The 20,667-nt window shown below is 32.8% G+C and overlaps 1 protein-coding gene across 1 annotated transcript; it reads right to left on the bottom strand.

Moving 5' to 3' along the window:
- Positions 1 to 14,627: 14,627 nt before the first annotated feature.
- On the bottom strand, positions 14,628 to 19,940 carry LOC132544927 (uncharacterized). The gene is made up of 7 exons (XM_060208588.1): positions 19,229 to 19,940; positions 18,636 to 18,768; positions 16,921 to 17,344; positions 16,295 to 16,514; positions 15,882 to 16,059; positions 15,314 to 15,367; positions 14,628 to 14,862 (listed from the first exon to the last, which is right to left on the bottom strand). The coding sequence occupies exons 1-7, from the start codon at positions 19,938 to 19,940 to the stop codon at positions 14,628 to 14,630; spliced, it is 1,956 nt and encodes a 651-aa protein (XP_060064571.1).
- Between the last annotated feature and the right edge of the window lie 727 nt (positions 19,941 to 20,667).

The following is a 20,667-nucleotide window of genomic DNA, read 5'->3' as shown; positions in this document are numbered from 1 at the left end:
GTGACTACATTTTCGATACATGATAAGGTGTAATATGACCTAATTACTCAATCCAGAAAGTTTTCCTTTATTTGGAAAACGCGTTTTCAAATATCGGAATAAATATTACCCTACGTTTCTTTATCCTTTCGGTATACTATTAGAGGGCTAGTCTAAAGTAACCAGGTAATCAAGAAGACAATACAGACAAAACCAAATGTTTTAAATATTTCAATCCAATTGACATGTTTGTTTTACTTCAATTCCAACAGATTCTGATGAATAGGACTCTAGTAAACTAAGGAGGTGGTGGGGGGTGGTGGGGGGGGGGGGAGGGGAAGGGGGAGGGCTGGCGGGGTTGTCTTCTTCACTTGTAGTAGCTGGTTGTTACATCACTGAAAAAGACCCAAGTAGCCTGCTGCAAGCATATATGATATCCAAAGCAAGTATGGTAAATTGTCTGCTTCAATGACACAACCAAAACAGCACAGGTTAATGGTATCAACTGTCATTGGATGCATAAAATAATTGCCGATAGGGAAATAAATTTTATGAATGTATTCTTAAGTTTAAACTTAACACAACAAAAAAGATATAAAAAATAATATCAGCTGTGGACACAATTTTGAATAACACATTTTTTTTATGAAAAGTGGTCTGATTTGTGTCCTTCAACATATATGTGCATTTTAAGTAATCATAGTTTCATGTAACTACCCAAGTTTTCATAACTTTAGTATTTATACCAATGAGAAAGCTTCCAGCTTCTTAGTGTTCTAGAACAGATACAGTAACTATAATTTGGTTTGACATTACATGTTGTCTTGCTGTTAAAATCATTTTGTGATATAATATTGTATGACTGCTGAAAGACTTTAGGTAGTAAAATGACAGTTTTCCTCCTTTTATCATTTTAATTATGAATGACTATTGAGCATAATTACCTACATCATAGTAAATATTAATGAAAACCGATTACACCGACTCGATATCAATAATGCTCATGTGGTTAGTTTCCTTCATCCAACAAGACCAGGCTACACGTTAGACATTTTCACGGACAGATCTTGTCCACACTACACATTTCCCTGGGAAAATATTTAATGTCTGCAAGTACTTTGTGAGCCAGACGAAAATATGGCTAAGACATGCGCTTTCTATTTCAACCGGGCACTGAGCCTACATCACAAAAATCAAACGCGTGTCTCCGTCTGAAGTGCAAAATAGAAAATATTTTGTGAATGAATATACACTTGGATGACTGAAAATGCATCAAAGACAATGAATGCACACTATGGAGTGGTATCGAGTCCCGGGACCGTCTGTCAAAGGAGAATGTTGTGTACTATACACAACGACCAAGGGAGGTAATTGTCAAAACAAAATATATGGTGTCAACAGCAATCTTGCGTACTGCTTTGCAATTTATCGTCCCGCTAATAAATCAAGTTTAGAATTAGCAGTCTGCTATGATATACATGTCTGTTACAAAACTCACTTACCCGCAACAGCATGCACAACAAGAGGTGTGTACTTCACTCGATGCAACACATTTAAATTATATTAGTGACTTCCGCGCTCTTTGCGCATGATCACAACTGGTTTATCGAATTTGCATTGAGCGTAAAGCCATACAATAAACGGAACGATATAGTCAATACTGCGAGTCGGGTGGCTTGTCGGTGGGGGATCGCTTTTTACTAAGAGAAAATTTCTTTCCAGAGGATGGCGTAGAGTGTGTTGGTAAGTCTTGATATCTTTTGTTGAGCCTGTTTAACTTGTAATTTAACCAAAATATGTACACCACGAAACATTTGACTCATCTATGTGTCAATGCCTGCAAATAGCTCAGGCTGAATATCTCAGGCTGAATTCCCGTAGTTTTTTTTACTCAAGCCCAGAAATGTTTTGTCGCTACGTATAGATCAAAGTGTTGTCGCATTAAAGTAAATGATATTTGCAGTTATAGGTGAATTGATATATACTTTCATTTTCAATTTTACTTTTTACTAGTAAACATGACAGTAATGTCGCGTCTTCTTGTTTAATCGACTAAAAACAAACAAAACAAAACAAAAACAAAACAAAAAAAGAAGAAAATTCGGGCCGTAACGTCCTTCCAGTGAAATGTTATAATTTGAAGTAACGTGGGAGGGAATCGAATTGACGTTCCAATCAGGGTTACTGGAAGTAAAAGTGAATATGAAAAAGTGCATGTGTACATGCTTTGGTTAAAATACAAGTCAAACTAAAAAATATCAAAACGTACCATCACACTATGTATATCCTCTGAAAGCGGCCACTCTGTATATCCTCTGAAAGCGGCCATTCTGAATATCCTCTGAAAGCGGCCACTCGGTATATCCTCTGAAAGCGACCCCCTAGTCCCCTCCCACCTTTATTCTTAGTTCTTTGTTAATTGTAGATCCACTACATGCAGGAAGTGGGGAAATAAAGCAATGAAAAACTTTTACCACAAACTCAAAACCAGCTGCTTTCGTCTTCCACAGGTCTCTTCAGACTGGGCAATATATTTTGACATATCGTATCAGATGCATGTAGATGAAAATGTTATATGTTAAAATGAGTGATTTTTATAGCATTGTTTACTGTACTGATGTAATATAGGTGCAATGTGTACTCGGCATTATATATGAAAAACAAAAATACAAAAAAAAAAAAAAAAAAACAACAGAAAACGAGAAACAAAAATCCATATGACATGTATTCATAAGCTTATGTCTCTGGTATCAGAGATTATATCTGTCTTTTTAAATATCAGCATTCATGACACTAGCTTCAAAATTACAAAAAAAAAAAAAAAAAAATGCGCATTTCTTGGTTGATCTCGTTGTGTCGTAGGGTACTTTGAATGAGAATGCATACTAAAATGTCAGAGACATAAAATATATAAAATATCGTAAAGTATCAAAAGACAAACGTGAGGCAAGGTATTGTATCTGCAAACATGTTTTTTAGGAACTGTAAAGTTTTTGATTCAGATTGCAGTGCTGTCGAAATGTCGGCCGTACGTTCTACTTGACCCGTGAAACCCTCTGACGTTTTCACAGTTGTAATATGAAAGGGGATGAAAAAATAAACGATTTCTGTAAATTCTCTCACCTGTGTTGATTGAAGAATTTACTTGCCTGGTACAAAGGTAAGATGTCTTTTTAAATATCAGCATTCATGACAGACTGAAGTAGGATCCACCATTCCCTACGACTGAAAATATAAGCATACTGTCTACATTTTTGTTCATTATTGTATACTTTTTTATTTTGATTTTAATGAAAAGATGAAAATGTGTATGGATTTATCAAATGGACTACATTTTTAACATGACTCGCAGTAATTGTAAATATATGTAAACGTATACAATAATGTGGTTTGCATACATACCCAACAAGAGACGACACCAATGACGGTGTCATTATACATTAGAGATGCATGTCATACGGTGCCATCTTCCCTTCGACAATGCTTCTGCCACTTGTAATTAACCACATTACTTTAAGCCTGAATGTTTTCAGTTAGCTGTCACAGTGAATCATTTTAATCGAGTGGCATAAAGTTTGCGCCAGAAATTAGTGTTTCTTCAACATTGTAAAACACATACAAATGATTAATAAAGACTTTAATTAGTTTTTTTTAATATATGTCCCATCTGAACGTCGTGGCACTTCTGATGTAATCGACGCAATATGTTTGATTAACCTCCAGCTTGTGAGATCATTGGACACATAGATGTCTTAACTGATTTCACATCATATTATTGCTTGCCTGATTGTATTGCTGCCATGCTTATTTTTTGCCAACGTTTACCACAAAACACTTCAGTGGAGTCATGTTGTGATTGTGACAACATAGTATATATTGACATATTTTCATTCGAGACAATTAGAAGTATGTGGATACCGATTTTAGGATGGAACTCTTTCAGGACTGCTACCCGTCAAAACTCGACATGTTGCATGTAACGTTTTGATTCGTTTCAAATGGCCATATTGATTTAAGATTGAAATCCATGTCCTGTGATTCAGACTTGAGGTTGGTTATGTCACTGATATATTACATACAATATGTAATACCACCTTGGGATTCATTTCACGGTTATAGGTTCAAGTTGTAATAGGGAAGTGGGACAATCTGATTATTGATGACTTGGTAGTGATACAAATGTATTAGTGGTGACTGGATAAAATAAATAAATTGATTTGAAGAATTTTGATCTGTTTTATATTTTTTTTTATATCCTTTAAACAAAACAAGAAAACAATCAATAATACCTGATATTTATTCCCTCGTGACATTTAATGACAAATTACATGATGAAATACATATTACAAACATTCACAAACCCTCAATGATTTAAATACAATTTTGTCACTTCACATTGTTTTTTTTTTAAATCCTTACATTAGAAATGAAACAAGGATCTTGAAATTATATAAGGGGGAAAAGCATTGCCATTGTGTATTTATAATTAACTGATATAACAATATGTATATGAATTCAACAATTTTTCAAAGAAGACTAAAGTTTTGACACCCAGAGGTTTTGTACATACTGAAGTGTAGCAGATCAATTGTAGTTATTGCTATGTTATTTAATGCAATCAAAATTTATTTTAAACTTGGAAAGCATTGAAGCTAAATCAGTATTTGTGTTATATAGATGAAGCTTTGGGAAGGACTAGATAATTACCTTCAATTACACAGTCTTCCAGTTAAAAGACTTTATAATAAGGAATTTGGACTGCATAACAAGTTTTTAATTTTTCCTCTGAATTAAGTTTAACAATTTCTGTTTGATTTGTACTAAACATACGTTCCATATATTTTGGTGTCCAAAAAGGGAGATTATTGATTATTTTAAGGGATTTCAACCTCCAATGAAGGATGTTTAATCTACAATAAAGTATGGTCAAAAGAACGCCAAGTAAACAGTTCTGATATCATGATGAAAATGATGTCGCAGAACAAATTAAATAATGTCCCAATTACTACTGGTTTTAATTTACAGAATAATTTTGTAAATATCATAATGATTTCTGCTGTCAAAACCTAATGCTGTGTTAGTAACACTGTGATTTTTGTGATCTGATCCAAACAGTCCGAAACATTTCTGCCAAATCAAATACAAATTTTTTTTTAAATGTTATTATATTTTTTAATGAAAACCTCTGGGTGTCAATCATATATGATTTTTCCTATTTCACATAGATCACAGAAAACAACCAACAACCATATAGAATGATAAAGATATAAATACTACATAATATCTATACAACAAAGAATTAAATAGCACACCAGGCTATTCTGTTCACCAGAACATGACTTTAAGTAAATACTGTTACCTTGTGGAATGTTGGATTATCTCCCTTGTATCTATAATTAACCTACCTACTGAGTTCTGAACTAATTAAAATCCTTCTTTAACTGCATTCAGGACACAACTTCAGTTTTTTTCATTTTATTTTCATCAAAATGTTGAAAAACTGAGCAACTGTCAAAAGTATTTTCAGTTAGTTACCATGCCAACCAACTAATGATAATTGATTCTCATGTTTCTGCAAATATGTGGGAATGAAATAGGGCAGTTCGGTCTGGATTAAAAAAATTTTTTTTTTACAAAAAATGTAATACTGTATAGTTGTTTCATTTTGTGGAGCATATATTACACTGTTGTCTGGTTTAAACTGCTTCACAGGTATTCAATTTCACGTTTGTCTATCAATTTGTATAAATTTATACACGAATAATGAATATTTTCTGAGATTTGGATTCAATATGAAAATGTTAATTGCAGTTTTTTTATTGTTACCTTTCCTAACTACTAAAAAATAGCGACATTAAAATCCTTGCAAATATTAACAACTATACAGTATAGAAATTGGATCTGCAATTGACCTTCATTAAAATATGGCAAACAAATTTAAGGAAGACTGAAAAAATAGGGTCAGACAGATGAGCGGGAACACACTGTCAGGTATATTTCAGGCCTTACTAATTTAACAGTTTTAACTTGTGTTTATCCTGCAACAAGGGCAAGCACAACACTGTAAAATCATATATTTTTAATGGAGCTAAATTTTCATGTTTAAAAAAAAAAAAAAAACATTTCATGGGCAATGAATTTCTTGATTATATAAAGCTTGATTGAATCTATTCATACTAATGACCAGTTTGTGAACAAATGAATCTGTGGAGTATTTAGAGCACCAACAAAATCAACAAAAATAAGTCTTCCACAAAAAATAATTATTTTTATAGTACTGGTACCTGTTATTCAAAAGTCTGTGATTGGTTTAATTTTTTTTTTGTTAATTCTACAGAGCTATAAAGATACCTGTGGATATGTTACAAAACACAGCCTTATTGGCAATAAAACCGGTGATACAATCTTCATTTACACTGACTAAATGTAAGATTCTACCTACAACTCCTAACATGGGAGAGATCAGCAAATGTTTATGCAAGAGTTACTCTTGGATATTACAAAGCAGAATGTGATATTGCAAATTAATTATGATGAAGTATTCAAACACCATGTTGCCTCTTTATGTGTAGACACATCTGTTTAAATGGCTTAACTCCAAAGTACTAACTATGACAAACATTTTCTAACACATTAACAATTACACAGTAACCTTAACATTGTTGCACTTTATTAGGATTACATACAAAACATGTTAATCAAATTTTAGGATGTATGCCTAGTTTAGTCTATCATGATATCAAGAGTACTTTGAATTTAGGTTTGTTAAAAATCCTAAGGATCAAATCAAATTGGTAAAATTATCATTTTTCAAAGAAAATTATCAGTTACAAGTTTGTACAATATTTCTGATAATTGAAACATGCTGAAAAAGAAACGGAAGTCAGTATCTAACAACAAAACATACATCATTCAGGTTGTATAAAAGTTTTGCGATGAATTATTTTTTTATAACTGCAGATAATAAAACTAATTATAATATTTATGATAATTACACTCATGATTTCAATCAAACGTCTCACATAAAGCAACAAATCTAACATATTAAACAAGTGCATTATTTTTGTATTAAAAACAAATTGAAAAAGAATAAAATATATCTTGATTCTACTTTTTAACAATGTAGGTAAAACAATCTTGATAAAATAGATAAAACAATTCTGAGATCATTTACAGTTTTAAGGATAAATGCTACGTTACTGTGGATCTCCCAACAAATTAATTATACTGTTTTTATCAATATCAATGAGAAACAAAGATTTTAAGGAGATATTTCAAATCTTACTGGTGGAATGTGTAATGTAGCATATCTCCTTTGATCACAACACTTGACAAATTCTACTTCAACAATATCACAACAGTTTATTGTCTTGGAAGTTGCTCAGACTGTCTAACTAAACAAACCTGTACCAAATAATCTGTCTAAAAGATTTTTTTAAAATAATTTTTCATCAAAGATATTTGTTTTAATGGAATTTGTAATTTCAGAAAGAAATCTGTTTTTATTGATAAAATCTGTTTGAATGGAGTTTTATTGATTAAGTTGATTTAAGAAATCTATTTTAATGGAGTTTTTTTTTTAATTAAAAGAAAATCGTTTTTAATGGCGTTCTGATTACCGAAATTCAATTGGATTCTCCTTATGAAAAACAAACATTTCATAATTAACATTCTAAAGTTAGTTATGAATACACAGTCTTTCTTCAGACTACCTTCAGACTACCTTCAGAGTGAATAAAATAAAACTGCTTTTCTACTTTTGCTGATTAATAGTTGTTTTGAGGAAATGGAACCGATTAGATGTCTGGTGACAGAAAACTTGCTGAGTAACAGACTGATGTGCCAATAAACAACTACAGACAATTTATCATAATATCTAAGTGATAACAAAGATAACTTGAGCAGATAAATTATTAACAGATATTATTAAATGATATTTCCACATAACATACTTAAAATTTCATTCAGTCAGGTTTATTTTATTCACACATTAGTGACCAAAGATTTCAAACACAGATTCTCATCATTGATACAATGTATTATTTATCCAGGAATTCAGTTTCATATAATATCAAAATCACCTTTTAATATATGAGATACACATTCACCTTTTTTTTTCCAAAATAAAATATCCAGAAATATGTGGAAATGTCACTTAAATTGAAGTTATTTTTTGTTTGTAATATCACGGACGTATAATACTGTATTATACGTCCCTGGTAATATCAATCAAATGATATAATTCTAAACAACAACACAACAACATAAATCAAATTTTGACACAGCAGTGTCACAAAGACTCTTGCTTCACCACAAAATATGTCTGTGTCACGGAAACTCCTTTGCATGAAACTTCAGTGTCACAAAGACTCATTCGCATCATGTTAACGGTGCATCTGTGTGACAGACATTTCCATATCACTCAGAAAAATACTATTATTACACACACTTATCTGCTTCACAGGTATATAAAATATTAAATATAGTTTCAGAACATCAGGACAATACACAAACAACATGCCGATTAAAATATCTAAGATATAAAATGCTGCCAAACAATTAACACATTATAAACTACTGGATATTTTTCCTGTGTGGACCAAGCACCATATGAAGCACATTTTCTGCTCACATAATCATTATTATTTACAGAACTGTTGCCATGCGACAGTCTGCTACGCCTATGTTGGTACATAAATATGAAGAATGTTTGCTATTTATAGGCCTTCATTCTTGTGGTGTTCTGGCATTTCATGGCAGTGCCACTAAGTACTTCACAAATTAACTGAAATCAATATAAAATTTCAGTAGAATGAATGTATACATGTGATGGTCAATCAGACATGCGTATTTGATGGATCAGGAACAGAAAGGGCTTTTAGACTTTACGGGAAGAGGTAAGTGTGGTTAATTAACAAAGGCCAATTAACATGCAAGAATATACACTGTATGGTAAACTACATTGTATGTGAAAGGTCATCATCGTCAAAGTAGGGACATGAGGTTTGGTAATTCGATGGGCATGAAAGGAAGAGGGCTTCTGGGGTTACACAGAGGTAGTAAATTTAATAATTAATTGGAAATTCAACAGAAGTTTCATTAGGCAGAGTAGCATAGTTTATAAAATCCAGTAAATTTTACCTTGCAGAGATAAAAAGATAAAACTTTGATTTTTTTTTTTTTCAAATTGATAGATACAATAAAAACAGGTCATGTGGCCACCTTTGTCATAAAACAGATTAAGAATTTTCCCAATGCCGGAATTTCATTATGGATAATGGATTTAGCATAACAAAAGTAACCAGTCAGTATACAAAAACCTGCATGGTCTCTATGGAATACAGGCTTGACTTAACTGAATTACAAAAAAAAAATGTTTTCAATTTGAAACAATTTCTCACTTTTTGAATTTCTTAAAGAGTTATCAGACCAACAAGTCCAAGATCACAGGCTGATTGGATCCAGGACCATTACTTCAGAGTTGATATTTGAAGTGGTGGGCATTGGGATACAAAAATAGTTAATTCTTCATAAAATGCTTCTGGTCAAATTAGAGGGCTTGAGAAAATTGTAAACTAAATTTTACAAAACAAATGTCTTGAAAAGTTTACTTCATATTTATATATTTACCTATTTATTTACTTATTAATCAATATATCTATCTATTACTGTGTAGCATGTAACTATATGTAATCTAATGATAACAATGAAAAATAGATAATTATAGGTTAGGAATTGAATTGTTGAAGATATACACAGGGTTGACAAAAATGATAATTAGAAAAATCAATTTCATTTGAAAAATTCATGAAAATTTTAGAGGGCAAATGTATCTGGGATCAGAGAGTAAAATTATGTAATGCATGTTAAGCAATCAATTAAATTATCTTATGTACAAGCCATGTTCTCTCATTCAGCTACATCCAAAACACAAAGACACAGCCTACTTTTCCACTCGTAATCTATGATTGTTTACCTGCTATGAAAATAAATACAAATATATCATGCTAGTTTGTCTTCTATCTATGCTAAGTATTCTGCTAAGTTTTCTGCTACAAGTAAAAATTGCACCATATCGATATACATCATCCCACACTGTTGAGAGCATGCAGCACTTTGAAAGCTTTAAATGTTCTGACTAAACTTGCAGTGCTCATATCATATTATTTCAAACTGCATGGAAAATGTAAAATGTAAACCTATAAACAAATACCATGCAAAAAATAGATATATATCACAACACAATTCATTTGAATAAAATATGGCAACTATAAATTAATTTGGAATCGATGAAGTCTAGAAGAGAGCTATATGAACTGTCCTTGTTTGTATACAGGAGAAAATTAAAGCCAACGACTCATTACTGTGTTCAAAGTTAATGACAGAACAAGTGTTCAACTAATACATGTACCAAACAGATGAGATAGCCTACGTGATACTGTAAACAATTGAATTCTTGCTAACACTACAAAGTAAAAGAATATTTTTATGTAGTTTTTTTCTTTACCAGGAGATTTAAAATTTGTTTACATCGCCATCTATTTAGACTGGTGTACAATATGGTCAGGTTTGGATACTGTTTTAACTGTACTGTATTTATTTATTATGTCACTACAAATGAGCCACTGGAAATATGGTTCCTTAGCATATACATTAGCAAAACAAATCCCAGCAAACCCACAAGGAGGCTACCAATGTCATCCATATTATATATATTTAAACAAGAATGAAATCTACTAATTAGATTTATATGATAATATCAAATGACACATCACATCTAAAAGATCAAATGACTATAACAAGATAAACAGCCACTTATAAACAAAGAAATATCATGTGGAGACAGATCACATTAATATAACACAACATTTTACTGCAAACTTGATATTGGTACTCGTATGCCCCTAGCCATACAGACTGAAGCTAAACAGACAAAAGAATCACACAATCAAATAACAATTGCACAGAGACAAAAAAAAGATCACATGACTATAACTGACTTAAAACGGTAACTTCAATGCCATTAGCCATAGAGTAGAAAGGTTTGATTAGTGTTGACACATACAGAGTCTCAAGAATTATTTCTTCACACTTAAGTTTCCCTATAGCCCCAATAATCTATATCTCAGTACTTATGGTCAAGGTCAAAGGTCAATATTACAGTGTCCCTCTTCTGGTAAGTGAGAAAACATTCTCCCATTATGTAACTTAGCACAAAGCCTAAAATTTCAGCACCTAGCTAAAAATTTTACATTTTTTTTATTTCAATATTTCAGGTCAAGGTTCAAGTTCAAATCAATTTCATAATGATTAATTTTTTAAAACGTGCCCAATATTTACTAAGCCTTAATTTCATAAGATTATATAGCTGTTAACACAAATATGCCCTAGAAAGAAATATTCCTGTACTTTGAAACAGATTCCATTTTGGTACATGAAACAGCAATTCATCATTAAGTACAATATTCCTACACACAAGTCTAAGACAGATGCTAAGATGCTCTTGAGAAACTTTTTCAGCATTTCAGAACTATTTATTGATCAAGGTCAAAGGTCAAGTCATTCTCCTTTTTGTTATGCTTTTAGCACTTTCTCATGAAGTCTTTGTACTTGCATACCATATCTGAAACACATGCCTTTCAGTACCATATACCAAGGTCAAATAAAGATCATGGTAGTTCTACTTTGGTAATTACTAAAGCGACTTGTCCCATAATAATCTTTAAGTAACATTCAATATACACAGGTAGAAAACAAAAACAATATTGGCAAAACTAAAAGAAATGAAAGATTGCAAAGTGAATGAACATTAAAAAAACAAACATCAATTTCCAGGTCATGATTCGTTTGTTTCTGGGTTTATCATCCTTTCAACAGCCAAAGATAATTTGAGTTTGGGTCTCTCATTATGCAGAAGGTATTGGCTATCTCAATAAACTGCATACTGAAGACCTATTGCATTTCTTCTAGATTGATTTGGGTAATGTGACTTGCCCATACCGCATGGGAAAGGAGAATTAAACAACACACCTCAGATCTTCACCTGACATTGAACAACACCCTAACTGACAGCTATTGCAGCCTCCTCCAGGTCAGGGTCGAATCAAATTGGGTAATATAACTGATCAGAGGATTACAGAATACAAATATCATAGAGGTATCCCGGTAATATATAATATTCTGTTTAGGAAGGGTATGTTATCATGTGTAATTAAAGTTAAATATCAAGAAGTGAAATGGAAAATAAATGTTAAAGAAAAACAAAACAATTAAATTATAAACTAAAATAGTCAATGTATATATATAAAAAAATCATGTTGACAAAATGATATGAAATTATAGACATAACATAACAATAAAAATATGTATGTCAAAACAATAAATAATTAAAGGAAAAAAACCCCAGGTTATATAATAATATAAATATAATATGTACGTAAGCTGACTTCTGAATACATGAATTTTATGAAGTAATGCATATATCATATATTATTTACAGGACTATAAAGCAATGTATTATTTCCTGTCACTAAAGTGTCAAGCTGAATTCCACAACTCTACCACATTACACTTTAAACAGATATGATATTCACATTCTAGAGGAACACAAAATTATAAACAGGTGTATAAAATGTAGGTACTTCTACAGATAAACTGCTTATAGACAGGTACCTCAAAGATGTTTTATGTTCATTCATGAAAGCAAATGTGATATCAGAAACATTTTCAAAAATCTATTCAAACATATGAACATGTTTTTTTTTTCATTGTTGTTTCTTTAAAGAATTCAGATATTCTTAAATACATTGTACTTGATTTGAACACAAAAGTGGAAAACACACCCATGTAGCTTTGTGGCCAAGTAGAGGTAGATAAATAATAAAGAGATTAATAACTATGGCTTATTAATCAATTACCCTTGTATTATACCGTCCTTTTACTGGCCTCTATTTTTGTTAATGAAAATGAAAAAGATATTTTCAAGCTTATGTGACATCCTGGATTAATACAGATAGTATTATCATACCCTAAAAACTTGAAAACAAGATTCTGATTACTTTCATTAAAAGGAAGCAAATGTAGGTTTTTGTTTAGTAAGAAACTACAAGCTTATTTTCAGGAAAGGCTGATTTTAGCGGTTCACTTATTTTTGAGTTTTTAGGGTATTCTTTGAAAGTGGAATGAATATGCAGATTTTACATTAGAGCCATTCAAACAGTTTTGATTAGTCAAACAGTATAAACTGAATCAGAACTGACAGTTAACAATCATTCAATCAATAAAACATGAAAATATTTATAAGAAATGATGCCTAATGGAGCCTGGATACACAGCAAACTTTCTACTGTCGTAATGTGTAAATAAACAAACCTGCTGCTCATTCAAATTTACAGATTTATAAGAATTCAGAGTAGAATTCATAGACTCTTTATCCAATTCTGTGACCAAAGGTAGGATCAAATTAGCAGGGTTTAAATTTCACATATTCCAATAGTTCTAACTGACTCTCCATTATAAACATGTCAAGCAAATGTGTCTTGGCTTTTTTTTCTTTGCATAATATTTTCTGGTCCTGATTATAGCAAAAAAAAAAATATATATATAATATTCATAAAATATAAATGTAACTTCTATAATGATAATTAGGGATATCATTTTAGTTTAGAATTACAGTAAAGACTGTGTAAGAGCTATCTAAAATTTGATCCTGATTGGATTTATACAAAAATTTAGGTTGAGGACAGATTCTTGTAGGTGCATGATATTTCTGAGTAGGAAAAAAACCCATAAGGCATAGACTCTGTATTCATAGACAATCTGCACAGTACCAAAAATAGTCAAAACCAAAAATATTGTATATACAGTTACAAAATCTCTGACACATTGAAAAACAACACTTTGATATATTAAAAATAAATGATTTCTAAATTTTCATTTATAGAGTAAAAACTATAATATTCTGTAAAACACCATTCATATGTTTATGACCTAGGAAGTTCTGTTAAAAACAGTATATAACATTACATCTCAAGTCATTATCTGGTGGCTTTTGTCAATGGCCTTGAACCGTATGACCTTTAACAGTCTGGTCATGAACTTATGACCTTTAACAGTCTGCCCATGAACTTATGACCATTAACAGTCTGCCCATGAACTTTCTACATTTATTTGCTCGTTATGAAATGGTGATCTTTGACTGTTAACAAAGTTTTTCACCTTAAGGTCGGTAGAGAAATTGCAAACAAATATGTTTTTCATTTTTGGTCCTTTGTCTCATGTGGTGTAGCATGAGTTCTGAAGTGTTAACAATTGCTGCTATTTAATTCATGGATCTTTCAACTATCAAAAAGAAGCAAATTTGCAAAAAAAAAAAAAAAATCTAAATTTTTGTTGGAATCTTGACAGGTACATTTAATTTGTAGAAAAATAAATAAATCAGGTCACATTCAACTGACTTCAGTTACAACTTTTTTTAAACAAATTGACAAAATTCCTACCTCATGCTACCAGAAAGTGACTTCAGTTGAAATGTTTTTGTTTCCTTAATATACATACAACATTTATATTCTAAATCAAATCAAACCATAAATCCTACAGTGAGGTGTGACTCCTAGCGATCTGGCATCTAAATGTCTTATTCAGTTGAATTACTTCTGGAAATCACCCAATCGTACTTTACGTCGAGTGATATTCCCGTAACTGTCTTCAACTAGCACTGTGACCACTTCTGCCCCAGCGGGAAGGTTCCGAACTGCAGACAGCTTGAGGACAAAATTTGTGGGTGGAGTCTCCCGAAGGAATTCCCAGTGGAAAAATACAATGCCCTCAGGGTCACTTCGTAACTCCACAAGGCGGATACCTCCAATGGCCATGACCTTTGACCTGTACAACACACACACTTATTATCAACCAGAAATACACAGAAGTATATTAAGTACACAACCAACTATAAAGAGATCTAATATAAAAAGACAAATATATTATTTTGCAAAGAATTAAATAATTTTCACACTGTTTTCTTAATTCTTATTCCTGAAATATCATGCAAGTTTCATGAAAACTCATACAGTGCAAAACATTGACCTTTGACCTTGAAACAAAATTTCTTACATTTCATTTTCAGAAAATATAATATTCCACTGAAATATTAAAACTGAAAATTTTCTTTGGCTGATAAAAAAAAAGATAATCTTATACCCATGCAATTTCAATTTGATCAAATAATAAAAGAGATAATTTCAAAACCTTGTTGCTTCTTATTCATAATACATTGTATGATGGTCATATCCTGAAACATAACTTTAGATTGAAACAGAATCGTCTGAATTCTCACCCTGATATTATTGGCTGCTTTTTAGGATCTTTTGGGTTGGCCTTGTTGAACCATCTACAACCAAGTAGATTTTTATAAAAGAAATTTCAATGTATAATTGACCAGGAGTCAAAATGATTTTCTTATAGATATTCAAACAGAATTTAATTGCTGACAATGATATATTCAATAAAGTAAATTTGTCATGATATTCTGTAGGTGCATCTTTATATTTTGAGTATAGTTGCAAGTCGATTTTTCAAAGCTTTATCTGACAGCACTATATTTACCAAACATTAGAAATTATTTACTGGGTATTGCTTGCAATAATGAGGTCAGCAAATATCGCAAAAGTAACTTGAGGAAATGATTTGTTCTTCATTTATTTGTTCAAGTAAGATGAAACAATTTACCGTTTTGAAAAATTAAGATATGAATTCTGATAGCTCTTACAACAATATAATTTCATTTTTAAATTCAGGTAATCATTTTTCCAAAGTAAGACAATATCTTTCTGTCTTTAAGATCTAGTGACAAACTTCTGAATACTAAGATTGTGTGACCTACTAGCTAAGATCTTGAAACCTACTTGTGGAAAAAGAGAAGCACAGCAGAGGATCGGTACCAGTGGGCACCGCCATCTTTGAAGGTGACTTCTGGGAAGACAAGTGGCTCATCGGGTGAGTTAGGGAGGTTGGATGGAGTTGTTCCAATAGGCGAGTGAAGTGAAGAGGTAGAACTCACAGAAGAACAAGATGATGTACGTTCTGAAATGACAAACATACAGCTGTCTGTATTTGAGACTTGAAGTTAGTGATGCCTTAAAATCAAATCTGGTTAAGTGCTATCTGGGTCATAGTGTCATTACCTGTGTAGTGTCCCTAGGAACAGCTAAATATTAAGCTTATCGTATTTCATAAATTTGATAATACATCTGGTGGTGGACAGAGCCAGCTGAAGACCATCTCTTCCTTGTAAAAGCTAAATATTTTGATCACCTACCTCTGGAGGTGGACTTGGCCAGCAGACGGCCATCTGTCCCTAGTAACATGTCTGTAACTGTCTCTATCCCATCGTCATGGGCAACAACCTTGTGTTGCTGTGTTCCATCATAGTTCTTGACACTAAAAGTCAGTGTGGAGGGAGATTTGACTGGAGTAAAGCCCTTTTCCATTTTTACAACAACCGGTGGGGGTGCTATATAGTTGTTGGTGTGGTTAGTCTGTAAACAATATAAAAAATGTCAATGAAACCTTAGTCTGTTTCCATTGCATTTTCACCTAAATAATCAAAGATATATATACTTTTTGTCAAGGAAATATCATTCTTTTATTACCATGTTTGGGTTTCCAGCAAAGAAATTCACGTGTAAAAGTGACATCTGTGTCCCCAGTGGTTCATGACAAAGCTGCTATTTATTAAGTGTTCATATGATGGTAAATAACATTTGTAATAATTAAAATTTTCCCAAAGGCAAATGACAGCCACTATGTAAAATTCTACATACAAACTAGTCAGTGAAGTAACATACATTTCATAATATGTTTGTATTACAAGTACACTTTCAAGACTGAAAAAGTTCTTTTATAAAATTCAAAAACTTTCTGAAGACATCATGATATACTGACCTTCCTGAGTGGACTTCCAAAACATACATCCTTATTTCTATTTAGTTGAGTTGGTCGTTGATGTATTTGGCTTTGCTGCTGAATTTGACCCTGAGTTAAAGATTTATCTTTCCCTGACCTCTGACCTGACCCTTGACCTTGGTCTGAACTTTCTTCTGCTGATTGGTTACTACTTCCTGTCACGCTCTCCACACTGCTTGTGGAGGATGTTCGGGATATGTTGCTGTCACGACTTCCACTACGGTAGTGGTGTCGTGTCTTGCTACGGTCCCGGTTCCTTGATTTTCGTATCGTGAAGACTTTATAGATGTCATCAAATCCTCGTGCCATTATACCCGTTGGTGTGTGTGCAAGGTCAAAAGTGTGACCAAGTTCGTGGAGAGAAGCGCCAAGCCCTGTTGCATAGTTGGCCCAATAATACTCTCTGTAATGAACAAATGAGTGAAATAAGATAATAGTCAAAATATTTCAAGCCACTTAACAACTGTTCCTCACAAAATTACCTCTAAGATCCTAGTGTAAATGCAACAGGTCTGTGTGGCTTGTAGAAATCATAAATATGGTCTCTGTCACCTAGCTGATGGAACATGATTCTTTCACTAAGTTGGTAGAGCTGTAGATTATCATGCTAAAGACACTGTAGGTTCACCTCCTATCAGTGTGTTCTGCATGAATTGAATCCTTGTTCTGGAATACTTGTAACCAAAACATTGTACAGCTGGGAAAATTCAACTAAAACATCCAGCAAAGTGTCATGTTCAAGAACTAGTGATTACCTCAATGAACAACATAGGGGAGGTCCATTGTATACCATCCAAAGCAATAGTGTCTTGTCCAAAGACACAACTATACATCAGTAATTTCAGCTTTAAATACATAAAAGACCATCAAACTTTTATTCATGTCTGCTTCCTCACCTGTGGTTGTATAGTCCAGTGCTCTATCAAGTGAGCTATCATATCCCCTTCTACAGACAATACAAAATCTCTATAAAACAAGGTTTGTCATAGAAGGCTATGATCCATGAATGGGACAAAATTTTAGTATGAAAAAAGTAAAGGGTAGTAACTCCTAAATTATGCAAAAGAGAGTGATAGTTTTAGTGTAATGCTCCTGACAAAATTTAAGTATGAAAAATAGCACAGGGCAATAAGAACCAAATTATGCAAAAGAGAGTAATGGTTCTTGTGCACTGCACTTCTCCTTGTTGAGTTCTATCTTCCTATGAAGTTTCATGTTGATACCTCTAATAGTTGTTGTGTTATGCTCTCGACAAAATTATGACAGATGGACAAAGCGCTGACTATATACTCCACCTTCACAGAGCTTAAAAATCTGTCTAATCTGACAAAATGTGCACATGTAGCAAATACAGATCAGAATACATTGGCATTGCATAGCTGTTCTCATCAGAAACTAAATTTTAGAAGAAATAGGAAAAGAAAATATGACCACATGAGTCAAAGTAACAAATTACTTTTTAAGGAGATACCAGCTGTATGCTGAATTAATCATCAGGGTTCAAAATTGCAAAAGAATGTCTTACCTCCACAATTTAACTAAAAAACTTCACAGACTGCAAAATAACGTGTAGCAGTTGCATCAAAAATTCTATACATGCTTTTACCTGTTCAAACAACTTGCCTATAGAATCCATCAACTATTTATATGATCAACTGATTGTTCCTACACTCATACACCTGTAACCTTTTTACCTGTAAGCACTGTCATCCATGAGTTCCCTACGATCAATCTTCTTGTTGTTTGTGAAGTAGGCATACATCTGATCTAACGAGGGAGCCCAGGTGTGGAGATTACCTGTTCCAAAAAGGGCAAGACCACCACCTCCTAAAAAGAATGAATGAGTAAGACAATTGAAATGTATATATTTGTATACAACATACATATAAATGTGCACAGATAAAACAAATAATAACAAATAAACAGGCCTGTACATTTTTTTCACTATATGTATATTTTCAATCCCTAACCAAGGTGAAGTAGCACAACAGACAGAAACATCAAATATTCAATTCTACAAATTCTAATATAAATCTATGCCGCATTTCAAACTGGACTTGAAAAAAGTTAATCTTCTTTATCAGTAATTTTTTAAAGGTAAGAATGACATGTCAATATTTCTATCACCCAAAAGAAAACAATCTGTATTTTACTATTTTCATAGATCTGTTATTTTCCTTTATATGTTCAGCTTTTTTCATTTATAACCAAAAAAGATCTTGTCTTGTTTAGAACTGTATAATGAGCTTACTGCAACAAAATCTATATAAAATCCCTTTCAGCTTACCTAATGCTGTATGGCCACGTGTATTGCTCAAAACCTCGCCGTGAGTTTTTGGCATTTTGCCTTCTGGTGGAAAATACCTTGTGAAAGACATAAAACAAAACCATTTGCATGTTTCTTTCTTACTCAAGTCTGAGGTCACAAGTTCTTTTGCAAAGTACGTCCACAGTTCATTTCCTGTTTTACTGTGAGCTTCCTCTAACGTTAGTTTACTCTGAAAAATGTGACAGATAGGTTCCCCACACTCATCCAGTTCCAACTGAAAGTTCTGTCTCCCAAACCCATGTTCTCTCATCTTTTCTGCTGTGAATGTCTGAATCAACATGGCTGCCAGTTTAATTCTTTCCTGAGCACTGTTTGGAGAACAGTCCTCATCTGCTGGGGCCTGAAAATAGCCATCGTTGTCTGAACATACAATGTACACTGGACGGACAAAATGGACAAAATGTGGCATCTCGCGGATGAGATGTATCGTTGATAATTCATTTTCAAATTTCAAATGTATGACATTTTCTCCAATTCCCAGTCTAACAAGAGCTTTGAATGTTCTGTCTATAACTGGCCACTGCAATTTTGTATACTGGGGCCATGAAGCATTCCAAACTTCCACATGAGCCTGACTGAGAGGTGTTGCCGACTCAATCTCTCCAATGATAAGAGGCAGGTGCAGTGACACGACCTCCTGGTGACTAACATTCTGTACATTGATTCTCATCGTCGTCCCATGTTCCTCACTTACAGGGTTATTTCTAAAACCACATTCACAATTTTCTGAAAATTATTTTTGCTTCATTACAAAGGCATCCTTTGCTTTTCAAATAACTGCAAATTTATCTGAAATTTGATCTTTTCATCTTTGTGACTGCCTAAATCATTTCTCCACTCCAGAGCTGGCGTTGTCCGGTATACTTCCAAATTGCGCTGTCGTCTAAACATGAAATGAAAATAACTTGTTTTTTATTTATCAAATTTCGTTTACATCAATAAAATTCAATTAAAAATCTCATTTGAGATGAAAATACTTGCATATTGTATAAAAAAGTCACCAGTGTTATCGCATTAATTGGAAACAAATGCTTTAAACTATCAAAATTTCTGTATCAGAATGCCGAGATTTTACTAAAAAGTATACCCTTATGCGAAAATCGTGGCATGATCATGACATCATCAACTTATCGTGTCTCCAGAGCGTCTAGACCCGGCTTGCACTGAGCAACATTCACATGCTCCTTGAACGGAAATTTTAACCTTTAAAATATCATTCGGTCGTGTACTGGATATGCATTTACTCTTGGAGCGTGTTGGCTGGTTATCTTAAGCACAAAAACACGAATCGTACGAATAAAAATGTTAATCAGCAGTCAGTGTGTTTACCGTCGTATCACTTCTTCGCCTCACTTCATAAAAGAGTTCGAACTTTGGGGTGATCTCAAAACATAAGT

This window comes from Ylistrum balloti, unplaced genomic scaffold, assembly GCF_031769215.1.
Source record: "Ylistrum balloti isolate Yb309-2 unplaced genomic scaffold, AGI_CSIRO_Ybal_v1 Utg369816, whole genome shotgun sequence".
Taxonomy (NCBI): Eukaryota; Metazoa; Mollusca; class Bivalvia; order Pectinida; family Pectinidae; genus Ylistrum; species Ylistrum balloti.
Note: the sequence above shows the minus strand (reverse complement) of the source record. Positions and strands in the feature narration are given on the sequence as shown.

Coding starts and splice junctions, on each gene's coding strand:
- LOC132544927 (XM_060208588.1), bottom strand. CDS start 19,940: ATGAGAATCAATGTACAGAATGTTAGTCACCAGGAGGTCGTGTCACTG. Junction 17,345..18,635: donor ATGGATGACAGTGCTTACAG/GTAAAAAGGTTA, acceptor TGTTCATTACAG/AGAGTATTATTGGGCCAACT. Junction 15,368..15,881: donor GTGCTTCTCTTTTTCCACAA/GTAGGTTTCAAG, acceptor ACTTGGTTGTAG/ATGGTTCAACAAGGCCAACC.